Below are 26002 nucleotides of genomic sequence, written 5' to 3'. Positions count from 1 at the left end.
ATTGACGTTTGATTTGACACCTCAGAGAAGTTGCCCACTTTGCACTAATTTTCTTATTACCTTTTTATGGAAATAGTTTGAGATGGTTTGATGGAAGGGAAATATCGTTCGAGAGCAGACGGATGTAGACACTTCCTCCGTATAAACAATTTTAATTATTAGTGTGATATTCGCAGCACCGTTCATCTCATCAATTACTGACTTTTGCCCGGTACACACTTGACCAGTACAATGGAAAAGTTACGACGGCTAGTCATAGATTGTATGGAATAACTGGTGCCTGTAAGCGTTCACACTGTGCCAGTTGAATAACAGTACAGTTATAGCTACTGGCCAAGAGTGAACTGTGCATAAAAAGAATTAATTTTATTCTCAACTATGTTTTACATCTGTAGCATTGGCAGATATCACCGAGTTCCGTTAGGCCGTTTAGGAGGTATATCGTATTATATCTTATATCTTTTGCCGCGACATGTTCAGCGCATTATTAAAAAAAAACGTAGTTACTAAGTATTAAAACTCTCAAAAGATATTTAATTTCCCACAAACCCTATCAAACGATTGGCATAAAAAAAGTTCAATCAAAGTGATGTGTAAAGTTGGTCCATAAAACGCATTTTTAGTATCTTTGATTGTATAACAATAAAAAATAATTTAACTGCCAAATCAACTTCAAAAATTTATTTGAAACATGGCGAACGCTGATGATGATGAGGTATAGAAATTATTTTAAGCAAAAGTATTTGTTACTTGAATAATAAATCATTCTTCATCGTTAATAATCTTTTACTATAATAATTTATTAATATATTTTAGAATGTTGTGTTTAATGTAGAAGAAGTCCAGAAAATTGTTAGAGACAACATTGAACTTTGCCTTGGAGGCAATACTTACAGTCATTCACGCACACCGCAATGGATTTCTATAATTACCGAAAAAACTCTATCAAGACTGAACAAATTAAATAAGCCGTTCAAATACATATGTAAGAATATTCTATAAATAACTGCAGCTCGATCTTTTCTACTAATTAATCAGTATTCTTTAGTAGTCATCATCCACTTTAATCAGTTATTATTTTTCATTAGTCATTCATTCTTATTCAGCCTGATCTTCTTTACCGACTAGTAATTTAGATTATTACACAGTCTTCTAAACTAGTCGGTCATTCTTCTTAACTTATCGGACATTTTTCTTAACTAGTCGGTCATTCTTCTTAACTTGTCGGTCATTTTTTCTTACTACTAGTCGGTCATTTTTCCTTACTAGTCGGTCATTTTTATTAACAAGTCGGTCATTCTTCTTAACTATTCGGTCATTCTTCTCTAGTCGACCATTCCTCCTCACTTTAGCAACTGCTGATACTAGAATTATTTATAGTGAGAATAACGATAACTCAAAGAAACGGAGCTGGCCTCCATACCGCTGCCGCTTATTTCTGGGACACAGCGACCGATGCGACCTGTACCGTTCGTTGGGAAAATAAATACATGTACTGTATTGTTAACGTTTTCGGCTTGGCGTTACAACTATAAACACGTTTAAAAATACTGGCATATTTTTCAACCATTCTATTGATCAAGTTACAATTATTCAAGCTAAATAAAATATAGCCGGGTTTTCAGAATTAGCATGTATTACCTTAATTATCTGAAATATCATGAGAAATGATTTGAAATGGAACAAGATGTATACGTTGTTTTAGTGTTTTGAAATAAAACAAGCAATAAAGCACATTTTAGTATTTTTATTTTTGGTAAAATTTACCACAATACAAAATAATGATAGAAATAAATAAAGTAATAAATGTAGACAGGTCATAGAACTATGCATTGTAAAGTTGGTGCTTTTAAAGCAATATAATATAATTTATAATAACATTAGGCAAAATGGCATGTGTACATTAAAAATAAAAGCATTATTTTTAACACAAAATAATATCAAGAGCAGACATTTACACTTAAAAAGAAAATAATGATTCATCACTTAGTGATTTGGTCTTTTCTAATTCATTTATAAATTGTACACAAGACTAACAAATTATACATGCAGACAATTTAAAGCATGATTTCCATTACATCAAATTAATCATTGTTTTATTTGTAAAAAATATTAATTATTTAAAAACATTAAAATACTGGGCTCCGAAAAACTGAAAAATGAAATAAAACCAAGGTATAGGAAAGGCGAAATTCATGTTAATATTATTCAAATACAAAACTAAATATTTAAAAAATAGATGTTAATCATAATTTTATAGTCATTAAAATTACCTGTACTTTTAACTTTATTATCATAATATTAACTCGATGTAAGTTAATTTTTCCGACTACATTCTTGTATCAAATGTAAACAAAATAACAACCACTGTGTATATTATGTAAAGAAGAAATAATGGCTCACTGTTGTTACAATATAACTAGATTATAATGTAGAGTTAAGACTAGGTCCGTAATTATTTAAATTAATATTCATTATAAATATTTATATTTTAATGTTATTAAGACCAATCAAATTCAATGTTTGATTTTTTAATGAAAATTTGTAAAATTTTCATTAATTTCATTTAGAATTTAAACAAGTATTATGTCATTAACATTAAAATATAAATGTTTATATATAATTGATATTGATTATGTATAATGTAAAAGATTGATTTGGGAACTACTTCTATATGTATATTCTGCTATAGACCGTTTATATAAAATATTGGGAACGACATTACATTAATACTGCTATTGTAAGATGCAGTAGATAATTCAAACTAATATAAGACTATTACCATTCGGTATCACATCTACACTTATTGGCTCTCATGTGATGTAACAAAACTTTTATTATTACTGTGATGATAAACTGTGATGCTTAAAAATACTATTAAGTTTGGTTCATCAATTAACACACATATAACCAAAAAAAAACAATAAAGTAAAATGTGTTTCAAAACCCAAGCTGTGCTGAAAATACATTAAAGCTAACAAATGTGCATTTTCTCTTTAAACTATACCTGACTGGGAGCCGTTTCTGTTTTTATGAGCATTCCATCGATTTTAACATATCCCATCTCATCCCGCACACCTAATAACTTATATACAGTACATTAACGCTTATAAAATACAACTTAACACTATGACTACAATAAAACGATTTGTCGCTTAAATAAAATTATTATGACAGATAATTCCTCTTATTTACAAATTCGCTATACATTACACGTTAGAATTAATAAAAAAAATGTAACATTGTACTTGCGACTTGCCTAATCTCTTCACGAATGTACTACTTGCGTGTTAAAACTTATGTACAAGTCGAGACTTAAACAATCACAAATTATGAAATGTAAAAACATAATGAGGAACAAATGACATTGTACCATAACACTAACCCTTCCCGCCCGAGCCGGGCCCAACATATCACATCCACTTCCAGTGTAAACACTATACTTTGCCGAAACCTTAATAATCGTACGTAAAGGGGAAACTAAAATATTTACACAATGTATACATATAAAAAACTTATCACAAAATAAGGATATATTTTTAAGTATAAATCAATATAATATACATGATCCAACAATTCCAAACACTGGGTAGATTCAAAATAAAAGAGATCATAATAAGATTCATGGAAACGCATGTCCAAGTGTGGCACTGAATATGTCAAGACTAAAAAGGTGGGAAAGAGATATGTGAATTTGACTTATTGTCTTACAATACATATTTACATTTAAAAATTGTGCTCGACCCAGTATTTCTAACTGCACATTCCTCACAAAATCCATTACAAGGAGATCCATTACAACACTGTCTTCTCGGGTCTAAACCATTAATCTGTTTTTTAAAATGTTATTTCTAAATCCATTATGTACTTATTCAATTATGCTACCGAATAAAGCCTGTAATAAAGAGCTATAGCTCATACGTCGCGAAAAATAAACTAGACACACTACACAGACAATTCATTGTAATGCTATGCTAGTTTTCTGTACTTGTTTTTATTAACACTCGCCTAATTGAGGCGTTAATTGACACACACACTGTTATTTCACTTGTTTAGTTAAGGTACTTCCTGCACTTCTTGGCACCGCACGTGCACGGAATTTTGACCTCTTCGAATGGGAATTTGTAGTCGTAGGTCAACTCCTCGCCGACTGTGATGCGCCGCAGCGCGAAAATGAGAATATGCTTGTGGCCATGGATATCCACGACACGGGAATAGCAATTAGGCTGAAATTATAACATATTGTTTAAACTAACACATACTTAAGAAGAAATAATTTTCAAACTTAAATATATTAGGAAACTATTTTTCAATGACTGATGCGTATTTTGTGTGTGGGCAAGATAATCATTTTTACTTCACACAGCCACACACACACATAAGGAAAAAGAGTTCATCTGACTTGGCTTTGGCTTGCATTCTATGTTGGGCAATTTTAGTGATTGCTATGTATGTAACATGGTTGACTTGTGTGGGATTGTGTGTACTCACGTCGCACGAGTGGTTGATGAACCTCGCTGCGTTGCCCTTGAGGGTGGCATCGACGACGAGGTTGTCGTCGATGCGGAACATGTAGCAGCCGCCGACGCCGCGCCGGCCGCTCGTCGCCTCGTACCGCTTCTCGCGCTGGTCCGCCAACACCGCACGGATAACTTCGCCCGCGTACTCTATTACCATGTCACCTGTAAACAATACCAAATTTCACAATTTATAAGTGCTTAAATGTCTAGTTACATCAAGTGTTGGTAGGTATGTTTCCACAAGTTAAAATGAAAATGTCATAGAGATTTGGCTGGGTGCTGGGAAGGGCGTTTATGATCCCTATCATAAGTCACATGTATTCTAGATATATTATAAAGTGTATTAATATCTTACCTTCTTCAATATCTCGTTTGCAGAACAAGCCACGTCCGTGAATATGCGACCTGTATACACCGACCGAAGCTTTCGACGTCTCTTTGAGTTGTCTGAACCGCATCGCCGGGGGCAGTGTCGCCAGCCGTCTGTAATATAACATATTGCTAAAGATAATATGTTTTAACACATATAGCTGCCTTCTTGTATATAATTCTAATATATTATCACCGGCTTTTTTCTCATCTTCGTTAAATTCAACACATATGACAGGCATAAGTTAAAATAAAATTTACCTTGAAATCAAACTCTCGCTTTCCTGTCCTCCAAAGGGCGGTGGTTCCTCCCTGAAGGGCGAGGCCATCCAGCTGAACATATCATGGTTCTGTTTGCGGGCGACGGGGCCGGTGCGAGCGCTACCCCATGGGCTCTCTTTGAAGCCCTCGCTCAGGTCTAGATTGTTATCCCAACTGCTTAGTGGACGACCTTGGCGGATCTTGTATTTCGTACAACGACTTGCCTGTAAATATTTATCTTTATTAGTGTCTGAACTTTGTTCAATTATACTATTTGATATGCTTGTTTAAATCTAACTAATCTAGATCTTTGCATTATTCATATTCATACAATTGTAAATAATTAGGTTTAAGTATAGGAGATTGATTATACTTACTCCAGGTAACTGTTCGATCAGATATCTTAAGGCATTGTTGTTTAGTCCAAGAAGATGAGCGCCGGATAATGTGGAAGGAAGATTGTACTGTATGAGCGGCATACCGGATTGTTTTCGTGCGTTTTGCACAGCCTCAATCACTTTAGACCAGAGATCAGTTAGTGATGCGGAAGAATAACTAAATCCGTCTTCGGATGTCACTTCGTAAATTAATTTAGGCCCGTCGTCTTTGGGCGGGTCAGGTGCTTGCTTCGGCTGCGCTGTTTTGTTCTCTTGACCCTTTGTAAGTTTATTCTGTTTCTTGGTAACAGTTGTTTCGCTTTCAGTTTTCTTATCGTTTAACGGTCTCTTCATTAGTTTAGTAGGAGCATTTGTCATTTTGGATTGTAAAGATCGATTTGTATCCTTTTCGGTCAACACTTTGGGGGGTTCCACATCCATGTCTGAATCTAAACTGGGTAATGATGCCATTTGACCAACCGTTACAATAGGTTCGTTATTCCTAATATCTGACGCACTCGATGTTCCACTTGTAGTAGCTTGATTCATCTTCGTAGACACTTGTATAGCTCGTGCCGCATCTCTTTCTTCTTTTTCTCGCTTCGCTCTCTCTAATTCGAGCATCCGTTTAGATTCTTCGATAGCTTTTTCTAAATCACTGTCTATGGTCTCTTCTTTTACACTTAAATCTGGCATATCTTGGCTCACCTGAGTGGCCGGCCTATGTTTGGGAACAGATGGAGTTTTACTGGTACCGGCGGCTTTTGACGATTTACTCTGACCGTCTCTGTGCAATGGTAGAACTCTATTCATTGGTCTCATAGACATAGGATTTACAACATTGGTCGGTATTCCAGATTGTTGAGTAGGTGGCGCTTTGGGCAATGTAATACTAGTACTGTTTTGAGATGGCAAACTAATTGTACTATTTTGTTGGACAGGTATACAAATCATGTTACTATTACTACTATTCTGAGTCTGTAACAAATTGCTGTTTGATTGAAGCGGAAAACTGATATCCGCTGCAGCTTTAGAAGCAATTTTTGGGTCAACAAGGTTGTTTTGGACTGTAATATTAACAGTATTGTTGCTAGAATTTACATTAATATTCATGGGTGCACTGTTAGGTATTGCTTGGAAAGGAACATTAATCATTGTGCTATTATTTTCAGTTTTCTGTTGGAAGCCTAGACTTGGCTCAGCGGCAATACCACCTACATTGCTGTTACTATTATTTGTTACAACACGTATATTGTGTTGTTGGGGCACATGTGTATTGATATTGTTTTCAATGTTAGTATTATTCAATCTGTTCCTTTCTGGAAGATTAATAACTCTATTGTTTTGTGAATTCATCTGCATATATCCCAATTGGTTGTTAACAGATATTGCGTGATTTTGTTTGTCATTAGAGACAATATTAACCTTTGCGCAATCATTGCTTATGTTGTTATGAGGTACATTGGGATTCGGAGGAGGACCCATTATATTTTTCCCCCTGATAGGTTCTTGTTGGAATTTAGGTGTTTCATTTACATTTGGTCTATTTATTGGATTCTCCATGTTGTTTATATTTTGTGTACTGTTGTTACTACTCAAACTGCAGCTACTTATATTGATTTGAGTGTTGTTGGGAACTTGACTCCCTAAATGTTGAGTAGCAGTAGAGTGAGGCTGGGAGTTATTCATGATCATATGATTATTATTTCCCGACATCAAATTGTTAACGCTGTGGTCATTGCTGTTGTTACAGTTCATCAGCATATCATGGCCTGTTAGGTTATTCTGAGTATTAGCGCCATACATACTATTATTTGTCGAACTCATCATCATATTGTTTGAAAGATTTGAATTGTTGACATTCATACCGTGAATCATATTACCACTGCCCATGTTTAAATTATTACTGGAGTTAATATTGGAACACATTTCAAATGAGGATTGACTGTTGGTAAATTGTTGTGAATTATTAGAGCAGCTGCCGCTGCATGAATTCTGCATGTCATTTTTGATATCTGGAATGTTTGGGCCATGCATCAACGAATTTGACATTGATTGATGGTTTGAGTTTGTGATCTGCATTGAATTATTGATATTGTTATGCATATTCATATTATTGATAGAGTTCATGTTATTGATATGATGCTGCATGAGACTAGAGTGCTCCATCGAGTTCCTATTATTTTGTATTTGATTCATTGCGTTGAGATTTTGCATAGTCATGGAACCATTGTCATGTCTGTTGGTATGCATGCCTTGGAGGCTAGTTGTATTATCCATATTATTACCTAAATTCATGCTAGGCGTATTACCAGACATGTGATGCATACCCATACTATTATCCATTTGCTGTCGATTATGCATTTGATTAGTTACATGTTGATGCATATTCATCATGTTACTGTCAATATGTTGCCGATTATTTTGAATTTGCATCACATTAGACATAGGATGCTGGTGATGGTGCATATTGTCAATTTGTCTATTTTGTTGCATATTCATGTTTTGTTGATTCATATGCATGTTATTATCCATTTGTTGTCTGCTGGAACTGTTCATATGGTGACTCATTTGTTGCATCGAATGCATTTGTTGATTATGCATGTTATCCATAGGTCTGTTTGAGTGCATTTGATGGTTCATATTATTAATTGCATGTGATTGCATATTATCCATCATCATCCTATTGTTTTGCATGTTATTCATATTGGTTAATGTTTGATTCATATGTAAGTGGTTTAAGTCATTTAATTCCGATCGGTTCATGCTGTGACTGTTGGATATATTATGCATATTTATAGATTGATTCATTAAGTTATTATTATCTGGTGTGCTTCGGTTTGACAACATATTTTGATTGTGACTTTGCTGTGTTCCAATTATATTGTCATGAAAACTTCTGTTAGATGATCCTTGATTCATAGCTTGCATTTGGTTATTTTCTAGTTGCCGATTATGTTGAATTTGACCATTCATTATATGAATTTGGTTCGAGGGTGGATGTTGGTTGTTATCATGAGACATCATTGTCATGTTTCCATGATTTAAATTTGAGTTACTGAGCATTGAATTGGAAATGTCGTGTTGCTGATTAGTATGATGCATGTTACTATCGCATGACACAGAATTGTTCATTCTGTTGTTTGCAGCCTCCTGGCAAGACATATTAATGTTTTGCATAGAATTGCTCGCAGAATTTAAAATCTGAACTTGCCCATGAGAGTTATTAGATATCGAACACATTTGATTTCCATTGTTCGACACTGACATCGGATTTTGATTGTTTTGCATTTGAGGACGAATCACGTGAGGAATAATACTGATGGACGGCGAATTGCCCATATTTCCTGCAACTTGGCAACTGCTTAACTTATGAATATTCATTTGATTATTAATGCCTTCAGAATTATGCTTGTCATTGTTCCCAATATTTTGAAAAGCTTTATCGTTGTGAGAATGTTGTTGCGAATGTGAAGCCATGATTTCTTGATTGAAATTCAAGTGCCCATCTTCTGTTTTTGAAAGAGCGTTAATCTTGCTGAGTTTCATAGTAGTGTCTGCATTAAAATTACTGTTCATCACTGATGAAGGAGGATAAATATTACCAGCTGTTATCTGAATTACGTTGTTCGAAGTCGTGTGACTTGAAGAATGATGGCTTACGTTGAGGCTGGACTCAAATTGATGGGAATGTAAGTTTCCTGAAGATATTGCGTTTCCATTATTTTGTATCGACATCATACAGTTTTGATTAATCTTATCGGGTTCGTTGTGCGAAATATGACGGCCAGATAAATTATTCTGAACATTAATTCCAGAGTTGTTTGTGGTGTGATTCGATTTTAATGAAATATTTTGCAATTCTATTTTGTTGTCATTGTTATTTTGGTTTAATCTCCAAGGTGTAGGTGATTTTATACTTTGTGTAACGCTTATTGTAGGTAAGCTTGTGCAGTTGGAATTATCTTGTAAATTGCCACTTATTTCAATTACATGGGAGTTTTCGATTTTTATGTTGTTTTTATTAGAGGATGGAGCAATTGAACTTGACACTATTGGTTGAGATAACGGAATTGATTGCATGGAAAACGATGACCCCGAGTTTGGTATAGATTGAGAAATAGCCATTAATGGTTGACCCGTTGACGATACTAAAGTTACATTCGGAGACATTGTTATATTGTTTGGTTTAGACATATTGGTCTTCTGCATATTCTGTACAGAATTCGATATTGACATCCCATGTATCTGAGATGTAATCGGGTTGACGCTTTGCCGTCCAGTCATTAAGTTACCAATACCAGATTGTGAACCAACGGTTATTGGTGCAGCGCTCATTTGTATCACTTTTGGTGTTTGTCGATTATTGTTGTTCGATTGTTTATCGGGTAATGGTTGTAATGTTATATTCGGAACACTTGTCTTAACCGTCTTCAATGTTTGTGGCGTCGATTGTACTGTATGTGCCGTTACCACGTTAGGTGTAGAAGAAGCGGCTTGCGAAGATACACTTTCGCCAACATTGTTTACAACCACATAACCAGTGGGCACTTCAACTATAGGTTCTATCTTACTAGCTTGGAACACTTGAGTTGTGGTCGCCGAAAAACTACTGTTTTGAGCTAAAACACCTTGCATAGCCGTGGACACAAATTGCTGAGATGACATAACTGTATTTTGAACGATTGTTTCTAAACCGTAATAAACAGGCTGTGTTGTCGTAAGATACATACAGCCTGAGGGGTCAGTAACCATTTCCAAAGTAGGCGTGGAACCTAGTAACACTTGATCATTACAAAACTGTGGCAGCAATGTCCCTTGTGGTATTATTGTAGCTCCTGGTGTCGAAGAAATCAACGTATTGCCTTGTGATGGCAAGGCCCCATTTGGTATTATAGTAGTCTGTCCATTTCCAATACCACTTTGAGGCACGACCGTAGCTCCTGCGGTCTGTAAGGTGTTATTTGGCAGAAGCGTAGCAGTTTGCGATGTTATTGTCCCTGGCGCTAAGCCTTGAATTGTGCCTTGCGGTATAATAGTTGTACCATTTTGGGTATGTATTGCTTGAGGCAGGATTGTGTGTCCATTGGGACCTTGAGAAATAATGCCTTGAGCTTGTATTGTGCCTTGAGGAAGGATTGTAGCGCCTTGTTGTATTGTTTGTGGCAAAATACCGACATTTCCCTGAGGTAGTAACACTGGAATACCGCCGCTCGGTACGGCGACTAAGCCACCATTTTCAGTTTGCTGTATTTGAAATGTTTGTGGCATAAGTCCACCTTGTGATATAAACTGTGTCGGTGCTGTTTTAAAATCATTTTGTGGTGCTATGGTTGCAATATACTGCATATTCTGGTTCTGTTGCTGTGACAATGCCTCAACATAAGCAGACATAATATTCTGATTAGCCACGGGCTGTACTATTATTGATGGTTGTCCTGTCTGGTTGTTTGTTTGAAGTTGTATAACGGTATTGCCAGGTCCGAGTGGCGATTGGTTGATTGTGGTGAATGTTTTTTCCAATTTGGTTTGCCTCTTTATCGTAGTCGGCTTTGGCATCGGGCGTCCTCTTCCACGATTAGCAGCATGGAAAATAGGTTTCGGTTGAACATGAGGTGGTTGTTTTTTCGGTGACTTTTGGGGTGTTCCAGGAAGAATAATCTGTTGTTTTTGTGAATTAGGGGATGTTAATCTTTGGGCTGTCATCGCCGGAACAACAATAGTAGGGTTTCCTTGTATTTGTGGCCTGATCATAGGCTGAATATTCTGTATGATTGATGAGTTTGGCATGCCTTGAATAGAATTCACCGGTAGTGCTATCGACGACGCACTCGCCATGTTCGGGAAATTTGTTACTTGATTTTTGCCCTGGATAATGGGTGTAATATTTCCAGTTTGGTTCGAGGGGATTGTCAACACTTGATTTGAATTGGATGATATAACTTGGATTCCTCCTGCGCCCGATAAAAGTTGCGTCATGTCCGCGCTTCCTTGAATTTGTTGTATATTTGCATTTCCATTTCCAGGTTTAACGCAAATATTGTAAGGCAGAAGTCCTGGTTGCGTTATTATTTGGGGAGTCATCATTTTCTGTCCACCTGTTGTGCTAGTTTTAGGGGGCAATAACATTTGCGGTGTAACGACGATCTGTGGCGATGATAGCACTTGTTGGTTTGCAGATACTTGAACATTAGTAGTTTTGCTTTGATCAAATATAACGGTGCCCGACTTCATTTGCTCTGTAATCGTCATTGTCATTTCATTCGTCGGACCAGGAGAAGGTGTTTCCACAATCGTTCCATTAATTGTAATTTGCCTCGTGTTAATTGAAGTCCTTCGCGCCGATATACCTTCAGCTTTAACAGAGTTCTCAGTTCCACTAACAACTCCAGCATGTATTATCATCGGTTGAGCGAATGCACCTTGGAAAGCATTTTGTAAGGTTGTCAAAGTTCTATTTTCGGGAGATTTAGGATTTTCACTCTCACTTTCGCTAGTTGATATCATGTCACATGATGGCACATGTCTATCGTATGATTCTTTATTTCTATACGTACATTGACATCGGTCACATCTAACAAGTTGCTCGAGCTGACCGGATGCTCCTGAATTGTCGTCTAACGGCCTCATGACTAGTTCTGGTTGTCCGCTTATAGCGTTGCCGGCAATAGTGACAGTATATGTACTTTCGGTTCCACTTGCTCTATACAGGAATTGATTGGAATGATTCCTTTGCATATTATCATTGCCGGTATGATCTTCTGCCCCATCGAGTTGCTGGATGGGCGTAAAATCTTCATCCCTAGGGCTACTTGGTCGCGAACTGCAAGTACTTTCAGAGCCAGACCAATCCGCGGCACCGTCTAATTGCGATATTGGGCTACACTGTATTTTAGTATAGAAATCAATCACATCTGGGTAATATCCTTCAGATTTGTCAGTTTTATCATTAGAATTGTCGTCTTTTGGTTTAGGAGTTGTTGCTATTGCGCGATAGTTGACACCAGATGTATGTGGTGCCTCTTCACAGATGTTACTTGTATTTGCAACGTTTTCAAGTTTATTTTTCTTATCAATGTTACTGCTTCCTTCACTTTCCTTGATCGGTTCTAACGTACTCTCTGTTAACGCAACTCTTTGAACTGGACTTAGTTTTCCAGTAACCGTCGAAGATTTTCCTATTTTGCATCTTTTTATAGTTGACGATAACAAGCTCGTGTCGAATTTATTGTTCCACGTCAAACTAGTCGATCTTTGCTGGCCCCGACCGGTTGTTAGACTTTTGAGATTATGATTTTGCAAAAGCATCTCAGATTTGCTTCTCTTTAACTCCTTATTGCCTGATTCTAGTCGCGCATTTAAAAGTTCATCAATAAAGTCTGTCGAACGCGAATCACTTTTATCGTCTGATTGACTCATTGCGCCGTAAAATTCATTCTTTAGATCCATTGCAACGAGATCTTCGTATGACATAAGTTTCGGGAATATGTCTTGCATTGAAATTCCATCTAAAAGATCATGATTTAGATCTTCAAAAATAGCGTCTTTCACTTCTGGCGGCAAAAGGTCTGCCGTGTTTTGGGGCTCTTCTTCATCTTGTTGTTCTTGTTTGCACACATTGTCCAAAAGATGTTCAATAACTTGCTTTACAGCCAAATCTTCTAAAGTCACCGAATTGCCAAACTTAATTGGTGACTTATCTTTCTTCAACATAAGAACAGTTTTCGATCTTGTTTCTAGGCTTTGATGCCAAGCGCCAATTTCCGCAATCGCTCTTTCGACGATTTGGACATCCATTGTGTGATCAACAGTTATGTTTACACCAAAGTCATAACCCGGCAATGGTTCGGCAAGGATCAATTTAGTTTTTATCGTATATCTTACTATCTTTGATGGTTTTTTGCAAGACCAAAATAGACGTGAGCATGAGAAGTCTACCGGCATCAGAAATTCTTCATAATCAGACACAGATGGAACAATTTTGCCAAGACTATGTACCGTTAAAGAACCCATTAGAAACTGTACTTTACTTATCTCACTGTATCTTTTCTTTTTCTTATCTAGCTCCACATACACAGGTCTAGTTAATTCAAAGTCGGCATCTTTTTGCAAACTTTTCTTAGGGATATCTTTCCCGTGAGTGGGACAGAATACTCTCTTATCGTCCATAAAAGCACAACTGTCCTTCCTTGCGCAAGAATAATGGTATGTTTCGCTACAATTTTTGGCGCAACATCCAACACTGGCTCCTTTCACTTCACAAGAAGCACATTTGATCATTTTGCCTCTTGAAATTGCAGAATGAACATTCTGCAGAGATCCATCGATTTCTTCAAAAACTTCTGCTGACCAAAGAGCGCAATTCGCGTGAATCCAATCGTTTTGACCGCAGTATAACAAACGACCTTCCATCGCGGGTGAGCCGTCGCCTACAACTTTACACAGGACACAAGTTCGTGAATCTACTATTGGGTAAAACTCCAATAGATCCTCCTCTGCATTCATTCCTTCAGATTCTAACTTGGGCACAATCTGGTCTAGTGGCTTCTCAACCGACTGCTCTTTTGTATTCACGCCTTTATTATCCGACATCTCATGGTCTTTAAGAGATTCAGTATCATCTTGTTCACCTTCGACTTCCAAATTAGGTTGGAGGCAATTATTATCACAATCAAACCATGGGAATGTCTCGAAGAATAATTCTTTATATATCGTTTGAAGGTCATCATTGGATGTTCGTACAATTACATCTTTCATATCATGATTGAAATCTTTTAATGAGATGTATTCATCGCTATTCACTCTTCTCTTGATATCAAGTAAAGATGGGGAGATTAATCTACTGAGATCATTTTCTGACGCATCTTCGTTCAGTAAATCTGGTTGTCGTATCAACGCGGGACTGAGGTCTTGTTCGCTTCGATCTTGAGGGAAGGTATTAACGGGTTCGTCATCATCAGAGATCGCTTCATATTTATCATCATGTATTGAAGTCGGCAACATGGCCATGGCCTTTTCCGTCTTCACTTGAGGTGGATAATTATCATGCACTTCCACACAGGATGCCGTAAATTCGGTTTTATTGTTATACAGACCAGTCGAGAAGCAAATCTCTTTATTCTGCATCAGTGGTTCTTGCAGATTGACCACTTTGTGTGATGTATGGGGCATATCCTCTTTCTCCATTTCTACATCGGTAAACAACGATGAGCAGTGCCATACATTTTGCGAGGCGTTGGTATCGTCAAATTTGTTTTGCGACGGATTATTGCGCCGTCCTCTCGCCATATTTCTGTATACTTTTGTCTCTGTAGTCTTCATAGATTCATCTCCAGTATCGAAATGTAACTTACGTATCGCCTGAGGCGACATAAGACGGTAGGGTTTGTTGGGCACTGGAGTATTCTTGTGCGGTGTAAGTTTTAGCAGAGCGCACGCCTTTTTATTTTTAGCAAGTTGCTTAAGGAGGTGTAGTAGCTTGGTTTTTAGGTGTTCTGTAAGCATTTTCCTCCAAGGCGGATCGTGCGGCATACACTTGCAGCAAATGTACTCTATCGACGGCGGCAGAGCTGACAGCAGCTGGTATCCTTCTCCGGACAAACCTTCGCAACTCGCGTGCACCCATCGTGCGCACCAGCCGCACTCCATCATCTACAAAAGAGAAAACGCAATATTTAATGATACGATTACACTTAAATTTTTGTTACAATAAGACAAAAGGATGGTTTATAAAGTGGTACCTTGCTGTCAAAGTCGTTATCCCTGTAGCAGGCTTGGCAGAGCGGGCAGTAGTTGCCCTTCTGGCGCAGCTTGAAGCAGGGTCGACAGAACGGCAAGCTGCCGACGAACTTGTTGACGCGATTGCTGTCGCAGCTCTTGCATTTAAGACAGGCGCTGCATATCTGCAAGAATAAGTACACACCATTGTACAATACTGGCCTTAGCAGTACCATTATAAATATTAGTCTTAGCAGATATTTAACATTTCTTCCTTATTAACACATTTAAAGCGTCAAAGATTTCTCTATGTTCCACTTCTGTGGTAGCACGTGTAGCACACCCAGAGATAAAGCTATCATTATTATGGACTATACATTTCTTACATTGTAAGGGAGATACGTACCAGGTGTTGTATTCAACTTATAAAAAGGTCAGTGTTGTATTAAAAAGGTTGGGAAGGGATAGGGACTAAAATTAGGCATCTCGCACCGCACTCATCAGACTGTACGCGGAATTGCTTCCACTTGACGCCTGTCTTCCGCACTCGGTATAACACCGGGCGAGCCGGCCCTGCAGTGCGAAGATGTTAAAGCGGGCTCTACCACTTAATGAAGTGGTAATGATGTGTTAGTATGTAGTTACCTGAGGCCAGTCGCTGCGGTGGTCGGGCGGCGCGGGCACGAGGCAGGCGGCGTGGTGGTGGCGCGCGCAGGAGCGGCAGCGCAGACGCGCGGCGGAGCGCGAGCACGCGGCGCACGCCACGCAGCGCGCGCACGTCCACTCCCCGCCGCCCGCGCCGCGCCCCGCGTCCTCCGCGCACCAGCTGTGGTACCACTCGCAACAGCTCGAGCACACCAACATCTGCAATACACCGAATTAGGTAAACTATAATAACTATAAACCTTGGCATACTGTAGAAATTAGAAAATATTTTATCAATATATCTCCTCCACCGTCAAATCTACATTCCACGAAAAAGGCACTAAAATCGGGCCTTCGGCACCACACTCATCTGAGTGTAAGGGGAATTGCTCATACTTCACGCCAGTCTTCTGTGTGGTCGTGGGATTACACCGGGTGAGCCGGCCCTGCAGTGCGAAGATGTTAAAGCAGGCTCTACCACTGTTACTTTTGTAAATCTATTATTATTATTGTTGACTGTCATTTGTGGTACAGTATTTTGCCTTTAAAAGGAGAGAGATCTTGAACATTTTGTCCAGCAATGGTAAAAACTAAAGTATAAACACAATGTTTTTTAAAATTTTTACCTTTTCATTGCCAGCGCTGCCACACAAGAAACACAGCCTGGGCACAGTGAATGGTGCAGTGCCAATCACACCAAATCCAGTGCTGCAAACTTCATCGGGATCATAGCTCTCCCAGAAATCAACGCAAATCAGTTCCGGACGATTTTGTCCACACTTCTGTGACCTGCCGCGAATCTGTAAGATAATAAAAGTGATATTTAGGACAATATTTATATTTTCCAAACGCAATTTAAATGTAAAAACAACATAAACATACATGATATTACTTGAACATATAATGTGTAATGAAATTGAGGTATATTTTGTTTTTACTCACATTTGTGATATTTGACAATGGCTTCTGTATCGTCTTTTTTGGGACTAGATCCATAACAGTTTCATCTTCACTAGATTCCACTTTTGTTTGTGGTTTAGCAACGGGAACTTCCACCTTTCTCTTCTTAGACTCTACAACTTCTGTTTCAGGGTCTTTATTAATAACTTCTGGGACTATCTGTTGTGTTTTATTCTCTGTATCAATTTCAGATTCACCACCAGATATATCAGGCAGGCCATTTTCTTTATCAACAGGTAATGCAGTACTGTCGTCATCGGATGACAAAGATGGTTTATCCTTCTCTTCTTGAGTGGGAAATGTTGCAATCGGTTGACCCAGCACTATAGAGGCACTTCGGCATACATGCTTAACTCTTGGACCTTTCAGTTCCATTTTCTGCCTCTTAGGGTCTTCTGTTTGCTTGCCATCACTCTTATCTTTCTTTCGCACTTTCACCCTTGTGAGGCGACGTTTCCTGTTGTTACTAAAGTCTTCATTCGCTTCCTCAGCTTCTTTAGTTTCTTTCTGAACTTTCTCCTGAAATTATATTTTTGTAGATTATAAAATGGATCGAGGATATAAAAACAAAGAGAATATGGTAATGACCAAAATAGGAAACAAATAATTACAACACAACTTAAAACATACCTCTTGTTTTTCAACCTCTTCTGATGGCTTCTTTGTTACTTTCAATGTACCAAAGAGTTTGGTGTTTTCATTCTCAGTGGTAGCAAGAGCAGTGAACATTGGCTGAGGTGTAGTATTGCTTGCAATCCGCAACGGGTTAGCTTGTGTTATAGGTACAGATGCCTTAGCACCGGCCCTCATGTGCGGTGGGAGCATTGCTGTCAAACTCGCCCTGATATTTGGTGGAACTTGGAAGGCTTTCAAGCACATCTTCAACCAGCATGCTGGGCAACGAGTCTTATTTGTGCAGCGTAGCAACTTCCATTGTTGAGATCGGACAATCGGGGGAACATGGCAGTTACCTGTCAAATTATTTTTACATTATTAAAAATTTGTATGTCTCAACTGTTTTATACATTAACTACGACAAGATACACCGAATTAACCTGCACATTTTGTATATGACCACACATTTTAATATAGTGGCATAGAATAACTGTTACATCTACAGAGCTACATTATAACTTACATTCTAAATATTCCTTGTAAACTACAACAATAAACATGTTCAATTAATTGTACAGATATTAAATTTAATTTAAAATCCTACTTTATTAGCATTCAAAAGCTATTCTTGTAAATAATTTGTAAAAAAATACATACCTTCTCCTTTGAGACACTGCATTACAACAGGACCAGTCCTGTGAGACAATTTTTCCTTCTTCAGCATTTTAGATATAAACTTGCGGCATGACTCACAGGAGTATATCCCAAACTTGCGTGCTTGTTTGACAAATCTATAGAAGCGGACTGCACCACATACTCCACATGTAACAGTGGTAGGAGGGTTTTGTGCTGGAAGTACAAGAAACAAAATCAAACACAGGAAAAGAAGAATGGATTAATATCTTAATAAATTACTTAAAAATTCTTTATATTATTGAGTACCATCAGACAAAAATAAGGTTATTTTATTTAATAGAGTAGTGATTAATGTTACTAAAAACAGATGGTATTTTGCATGTAAGTGATTTATAGTTGTCAGATTTCTAAGTTTATAAGTAATATATTTTACAAATAAGCTTACATGACACAGGTGCAACAGTAGAGAATGGTCCATCTAAGCCCATATTTGATGGGGTTGTTGTGTTTAATTGCAGCCTTGCTTCTCTAATTATAACTTTGCCCCTTAGTAGTTGTGATGCGGTAGACTTGTCTTTCTCGGGACTTGATGAAGCTGGTCTTTCCTCCTCGTCACCACTGCCAGCAGGGCTCTCACTTTCCCAACTGTCCTCAGACTCGGAGCCACTGCTAGTACTAGGAGAGGTACTGGCATCAGATATATCCATTAATTTCCGCATAGCATGCCCCGTCCTTTCTTCCTTATGGTCATTTGTTTTTGCTTTTTCCAAATTCTCAACATTTGAATTCTCATCTGGTGAGTACTCAGAATCTTTTTCGAATGAGAATAGATCACGTAAGGACTTTCGATTGCCAGTGTTGATGTTAGAGAATGAATTTGTAGTTTTGTCTTTGAATAAGTTTGATGAGGATAGCATATTTTTGTCTCTATTCTTTTCATTTTCATTTTTCTCTGCATCATCTTCTTCAGGTGAATCATCATTATCATGAAGGTTGTTAAAGACTAACCTTTTTAGTTTTGGCTTTTTAAGAACTTTTCCAGAACTTAAAGCACTGGATATGGTTGACTGTTCTTCACCATCAATAAATCTTTTGTTAGGTTTAATAACCCTCGATGAATGGGCACTCCGGACTGGTAGAACAAACTTGGAATTGCCGGTTTCCCTATCCATAGGCGAAATATTTCTTGGTGGCGGTGAAATACAGCGACTTTCACTGAATTGTGAAAATTTGTTCATCGGTTTTGATAATGGATTGAGATTCTTTCTCAAATAACCTTCTTGTTGTTCAATGCTTGACTTTGAACTTAGATCTGTCAGCTTTGCGGGTTTGAGAATGCTGTTAAATGTGGAGTATTCTGTTTGTTTTAATGAAGATTTCTTCTTGATGATGGATACAAGAGGTGCATGATGTTTGATGGGAACTTTTTTAAGTGGTAGAAATATATCTTCACAGCTCTCCACTGTACCAAAAGTGACAGTCTTTTTCACAGGTTTAGGTTTATCACTTTTAGATGGCTCCATTTTGTTTTGGGATCTAGTTCGCACTGGTGATTTTGATAAGTCGCCTCCGTTTTCTGGAGGCTCCTTCTTGTTCTTTTGTGTATCTTCAGTTACTTTATTCTCACTGGTAGAGTTTTCCTCATTCTCATTATTACTTTCTTTCTTCTCTTCTTCCTATAATGATTTTAAATTCATTACTATTATTTAACACAAACATTTTAATTATGGAAGTATTTATAAACAGGGACAATGAAAAAATTTATTAATCGAAATTACTAATCATGTTCATAAAGAAGTTGCTGTGGTGAATGGGAAAAATTATTAAAAGCCTCATATATTCAAGCCTCATATATTACAGCTAATAAGAAATATTTTTTAATCAAATTCAAAAATATTTATAGATTAGGTCATATTTAGATTATTACAAGTCATTAAATATCTATATCTATACTATTATATAAAGAGGAATGATTTGTATTTCTATATGTACTGAGATAACTCAAAAACTACTGGGATAATTTCAAGTATTCTTTCATCATTAAAAAGCTATGTTATCACTAAGTAACATAATGCTGAAGAAGTCCTGAGCAACAACTAGTTATTGATACAGTGATGATTTCTATAAAAATGTAAAGTACTATACTTAATATTAGTCCATAATGTTTCAATCTTTACAAAAAAACATGACTCATACAATCCAACATGTGCAAAAAAGTGTTACAATGACTCACTTATTCAGTAAAAATAGAATTTCTAGAACATCACCCGAATGTACTAAAAACTAGTAACTGGGTGTCTGACTTAGCTTCAACAATTTTAAAAGTATGAGGTGTATTTTTTAGAAAATGAGCAGTATGTTAGTGTTAGCATAATGAGCCCTGAGTAATATTGGGTTGAATATTTAGGAATACTCCTTACAGGTGTAATGGATGGATGGAATGTGGATGTCGGCAGGGCAGAGGAAACGTCTGCCCCCAAAGAGACAAAAATGTAAAATAGTTATGAAAACTATTATGAATTTGATTTATAATTATAGGGCATCATTAGCCTCTAGCCAGCCAGCTTAGATTAATGGCTGGTGCTACATTTGGACTTCAGTATAGTGATTTTAAGTGTAAGATAGAATATTCTGAAGTAGGTATGTTAGGAAAAGTGAAAGTTTGTGAATTAAGGCTTTAAGGTCATAGGGATCTTTCTATGAGCAATTAAGAGTTTGGAATGTCCAACACATTTGTAATCTTAGGATAGGAGTATTACTATGGATAATTTTGGAATTTCATTAAAGTTATGAAATGGCTGTTTATTTTATGTTTCAAAATCAAAGATTACTATAACACAGCTCTAACATTATATATTTTTTATAGTTCTTTTGTAATTAATGACTATTCATGTGACGGTAACCTTATTTGTTTGATAACCAGTTGATTGTTTGTTTATAACCATCTGTTAATATAATGATTTCACAAGAATTACTTCAATGTCATAATTCATTGTATTAATAGTACTATTTCATGAAAATTAATACCTTAACTTATATGCATATTTCAAAAAATATATTAAGGTCACTAAATATATTGAATTTGAATTGACATTGAATTAGTACGATTAGTAAAAATATGAAATATGCATTAGAATAAGTTTCGAGTAACTATTTATTGTTAGTTAAGATTACAAACTACAATTGCCGTTTTATCGTATAAAGATTCTTCTACAGTTGGCCCCAAAAGTTAGGTTAGAAAATCAAATAATCAACTTAGATACGATTGTCGTTTCAATATTTCATAAGTAAACTTCGTAAACAATCATTTTACAAAACGTTGCATTCTGTAGACGTTTGCCTTTGTTGACATGATAAATCGTATGGATAACTAAATGTCAAAATTCCTACATTGCTGGACGCCACAATACGTTTGGCGCCTCGTTTGCGCTTGGAACTATTACGTAAACATAACATTTCCGCGTGTATTTTGTTAATTTTATGTAATTTACTTGTAAACTGTTGAAAATTAGGCATCGCATTTTACCTCTTTCTCCCCAGTAAAATCATTGCCGCCCGAGCTGCGGGCGGCTGGGTGGTTTTCTTGAGCAGTCTCATGGTAAACAGTGCCCGAGAGTACACTTATACGCTTTCTGTTCTGGAACTTTAGCGGTTTCCCGGGGAACCTGGACCTTCCCATTTTGATACGCACATAAACGAAGGACACTCAGTGCGTTTCGAGCGAACGCGAAGATACTGGCGCGCATGCTCCGGCCCGCGCGCTCCACAACGCCATTCCACTCATTTATGCAATGTGTACAACAAATTACGACGCAGTTTTCATCACAAGCACACCCAAACATAAACAGCACTATCACCCTTCACATTATTTATTAAAACGATCACTTTACACAGTTTTTGCAAAGAACGACATCATCCATCATTTTAATGGTCGACTGATCGTTAACGCTGAAGTCGTAACGCTTCCATTCAGCGGAGCGTCAACGATAAAACAAAAGAGAATGTAGTAAAGTGCTCGACTCGGCCGCACGACGCGTCGCTAACAGTATTTGCGTTTTGTTCCATTTGTTAACATGAACCGAATTATTGAAATGAATCTCTCGTAATTTGACAAAGATGGCTGTACGACGCGCTATAACAATAGCGAACACGAGTGATTAACGAGACGAGGCGCGCGAGGCCGCGGTGTGAACGACACCTGGCTCTCGGAGGCCAGTTATGGATTTTGAACCAATCGCGACGTTAATTCGGACCGGTATGAAAACAAACATGTCCGATGTCGCTCGCTACGTCTTGCTCCTATACGGCATCTATCTGCATAGACGCCTCACTCACTCATTTCACTTTATCAATAAAAATGCCAAGTAATAAGATCAATCTGCGTGATCGGTGGCGCCTTTGTTTTGATTTGCACATCATCCGCTTTATGGTTAGTGTTGGATAGCTGGTTAGCAATTAGGATTGTTTTTTGTCATAATTTTATATTGGCGAATAAAAATCTTTTATCATTAACTTTTACACTGATCTTGTTAAGTAATTGCTTTATTAACTAAGTGGTTTACGTTTTGCCTTTTATTTTGTTTTTTTTATTTTATTACTAAGAAAAGGTATATCTAATTTTATGTGTATTTGAATAAACTTAATTCTCAAAGAAACCTTAAATCTAACATCGTATTTAAAGTCTATAGTACATTTTACTACGACTATTATTTAAAATTATAGCTGATACAGCTAAAAATATTGAGATTCAGTTTTTATAAGTCATTGATGACTCTGAATATAATTCCAATTATTATTGGGCATTATTTTGTATTATTTCTAATTAAAAGAAATAATTAACTAAAATTCATAGATATGAACTGCAATAACTAATCATTAATGTATAATCAACGGCGAAGATTCATTCATAGCTATAACAATAGTACGTGGCGCTAGTACTATTTATACACAAACATACTTCTACGTATATACAGCGCTCGCACCCTATTTGCAGTGAACCCCTCAACTCCGTCGGTCGATCATGCGTAAAGGGCGGAGAAGGGATGTAAAAGGGAAGAGCTTCGGTGCTTGAACCCTAACTACATATAGATATATTCAACATTGGAAGATTAAAAATTCCACTTAGAATACTGAGTTATTAAATTACGAAAGTACTAACTTTATTCAATACTGACCTCTAGCGTGAGTTATGTGAACGAAAAGTTGTTTGCTGAAACGCTTCCTGAAATACATTGAGTACGGGCGGCTTGTCCTCGACCATAGTCGACTCGGATCGAAGATAAACTGTACACAATCACTGTTTTAAGAAATTTTCACTTAAACATCACAAGTTTCGTCACACTTTCATATCCATTTCACTAGTACGACTCGTTCGCGTTTTGAAAATAACAATTCGTTTGTAAATATTATGGTATGAGTAATATTTACATTACTTTCCTTGCAGTGGTGTTGGTGCGTGAAACTGTAGTAGAGCGACTGGCGTACAAGCGGCGCGCATGCCGCGAGGGACACGTTGGAAATATAAAAATGGACAAACTCCCCTTCATGGGGGCTCACCCGAATGAATCACAGTAACACACGAAACACTCTTTTAGTTTGTAAAGATTTTTATTGTAAGTCGCGGCGGCGTAGCGTGCGTAGAGTGCGTGTGGCGCGCGAACGCCCGCACTTCGGTTCAAATTTGAGCGGTACCGAGGTATGATGCGAACTTCCGTGTAGCTCTTGACAAAATATTGATCGACGCGACTCCCGCCGTCTGTGGACATTTTTCACTGAGGCCGGCTTTCGGAAGGAGGATAATCGCTGTACCTCACCGGCTTACTGTCTGTGTGTCCGTATTATGCCCAAATGTGAGACCCCTTAACGCGCAGGTAGATATTTTTTGTGTTATTTGGGTCGCAGGCTAGAGTAGGTAAAGTGATTCATATAGCATAGAGGTCGATCTTTCTTATTCTTATTCCAATAAGCTTTATTGAGTACAAATGTTTTTCATCGATGAATATTTTATACATAATATTTATTTTAATTTCATTAAGAATAGAAATGAATTCTTAAAAATGTTGTAAATATTATATTTACTTTAACGGTAAATATATTTTTTTTTATTGTTGAATTTACAATTTATCTTAAAAAAAACTTTAAATAGGGGAAAAAAATAATAGGTGACACAAATGCAGTTAATTTATTATAACTACTAATATTATAAATGTGATGAAGTTTGACGGATGGATGTTTTTTAGAGTGTGTAGCCTAAACGGCGGAAAGGATATCGAGTGAAATTTGGTATAGACGTAGAGGATAGTCTGAAAGAACACATAAGCTATTCATTTTATTTTAACTCCGCGAAGACGGAGTCGCGGGCGAAAGCTAGTACTACTATAATGCAGACCTAGTCCTAGTACTGTCGTTCAGTTTAAATGCAAATATCATCCACAGCTTAATTTGGATTAGGGCGACATCAGGACTATCTTTCTGGAGAGCATTTGGAGTCAACTATCTACATTGAACATTTTATTACATAATAATGATGAAGAAATGACGTCGAATTACATCCTTGTCAACCAATGAAAATGGAACCTAGCGAAGAAAAAGCACGACAAATAATTAAAATGATAGTAAAGATTTTAAGGCGATTAATTTGACGCCACTCGCTGCCAATCCGATTCTATTTACTCTAGCTCCGCTGTTTCCATTACCGTGGTTTCTTATTTCTTTTTCAGCGTTCCGTGGTGAACGTGGCTAGTTTCAGTATAACATGGATGAGGTCAATGTTCTGATATTTTCGTTATACGAAATTGAGTCGACATTACGAATTAAACACAAATTTAATTATATTACTTTTTATCTAAATTGCAGAAATAACATCTAAATAACTACTGCAATTCACCTTGAACAGTTCATTTAACTTGCTCGTATAATTATAATAAAAAGATCGATAAACTCGTTAGTTTGGCTGGAAGGTTCTTTGGTTTTAAAATGCTTAACGTCCATAATGTGTTTAATGATTTTTTTTTAATACCTAAATATACTTGTACCTAAATAGGCTTGTATTATGTTATTTTTTTTTATATTGTACGATATTGAAGTTGTATGTGTTTAGGGTCACCTTAACAATTATACTACTAATTGGAATTGCGTCATACAGATAAAGCTATAAAATAATATTTCTGTTCTTAGCGCTAGCTTTACATTTATATTATTACTTTTTAACTAATATGTAACTAGGTACAGTTTTATTTTAGCAATTACATAAAACATCTGATTTTCATTGAGCGATTTTAATGGTTTATCTTCAATGAGTTGTTTCTTCTTCTGTCTTTGCGTTTTCACAGGTATTGGGGGACAGCCTTCTTCGACCTATGTATGTAAGTCTCCACCGCTCGAATCTTAGAGGGTTGTTCGTTTATTTATTTATTTACACTTTGTACACAACGAAAACAATCACAAAAAAAAATACATATTGAGCGTTGGTTGTACAGGCGAGCATAACTCTAATAGAGTTTTCTTACTGCTAACCGTTTCGATACAAATTAGATGTTCGTTTTATTTTTATCCTTTTCTTATTTAACCTGGGTTTCTGTTGCTGAAACACATGTTCAGTATTTTCAGGATAAATTTTACGGGAAAAGTTGAATGGCGAAATTCGAACCCATGACCACGTGATCGAAAGTATAAAAATCAATTTACTTAAATCATAAAGTACCCTGCCCTGTATCACAGTATTGCTTACTAAAAATATTGTTGTTTATTGCGACGAGATTCTGGATAATTGTAAATAAGGTAAGACATTATTTTATTGTTTACTAACAGTGCAATTAATCAAGTAATGATTTAAATCTATCTGTTTGTCTGTTTGTTTTGGTCAATAACTTTAATCGATAATAATTTTGTACAAAAATAGAA

At 36.8% G+C, this 26002-nt stretch overlaps 1 protein-coding gene and 1 long non-coding RNA gene across 3 annotated transcripts; one reads left to right on the top strand and one right to left on the bottom strand.

Moving 5' to 3' along the window:
* Window positions 1-2575: 2575 nt before the first annotated feature.
* Window positions 2576-23363, bottom strand: LOC106104170 (histone-lysine N-methyltransferase trithorax-like). Of its 2 annotated transcripts, none has more exons than XM_013284123.1 (13): window positions 23275-23363; window positions 18546-19776; window positions 18122-18313; window positions 17480-17820; window positions 16832-17368; window positions 16516-16689; window positions 15890-16108; window positions 15268-15429; window positions 5528-15178; window positions 5151-5374; window positions 4876-5003; window positions 4492-4682; window positions 2576-4226 (listed from the first exon to the last, which is right to left on the bottom strand). In XM_013284123.1, the coding sequence occupies exons 2-13, from the start codon at window positions 19621-19623 to the stop codon at window positions 4053-4055; spliced, it is 13071 nt and encodes a 4356-aa protein (XP_013139577.1). In that variant the 5' UTR covers window positions 19624-19776; window positions 23275-23363; the 3' UTR covers window positions 2576-4052. The 2 variants fall into 2 exon arrangements, with proteins under 2 accessions (XP_013139577.1, XP_013139576.1); XM_013284122.1 differs by lacking the exon at window positions 23275-23363 and adding an exon at window positions 21627-22250.
* On the top strand, window positions 22407-25873 carry LOC106104174. The gene is made up of 3 exons (XR_001225657.1): window positions 22407-22529; window positions 23544-23970; window positions 25432-25873. It is a non-coding gene; the product is annotated as an uncharacterized LOC106104174 (long non-coding RNA).
* Window positions 25874-26002: the final 129 nt, after the last annotated feature.

This window comes from Papilio polytes, unplaced genomic scaffold, assembly GCF_000836215.1.
Source record: "Papilio polytes unplaced genomic scaffold, Ppol_1.0 DF823691.1, whole genome shotgun sequence".
Classification (NCBI taxonomy): domain Eukaryota; kingdom Metazoa; phylum Arthropoda; class Insecta; order Lepidoptera; family Papilionidae; genus Papilio; species Papilio polytes.
Note: the sequence above shows the minus strand (reverse complement) of the source record. Positions and strands in the feature narration are given on the sequence as shown.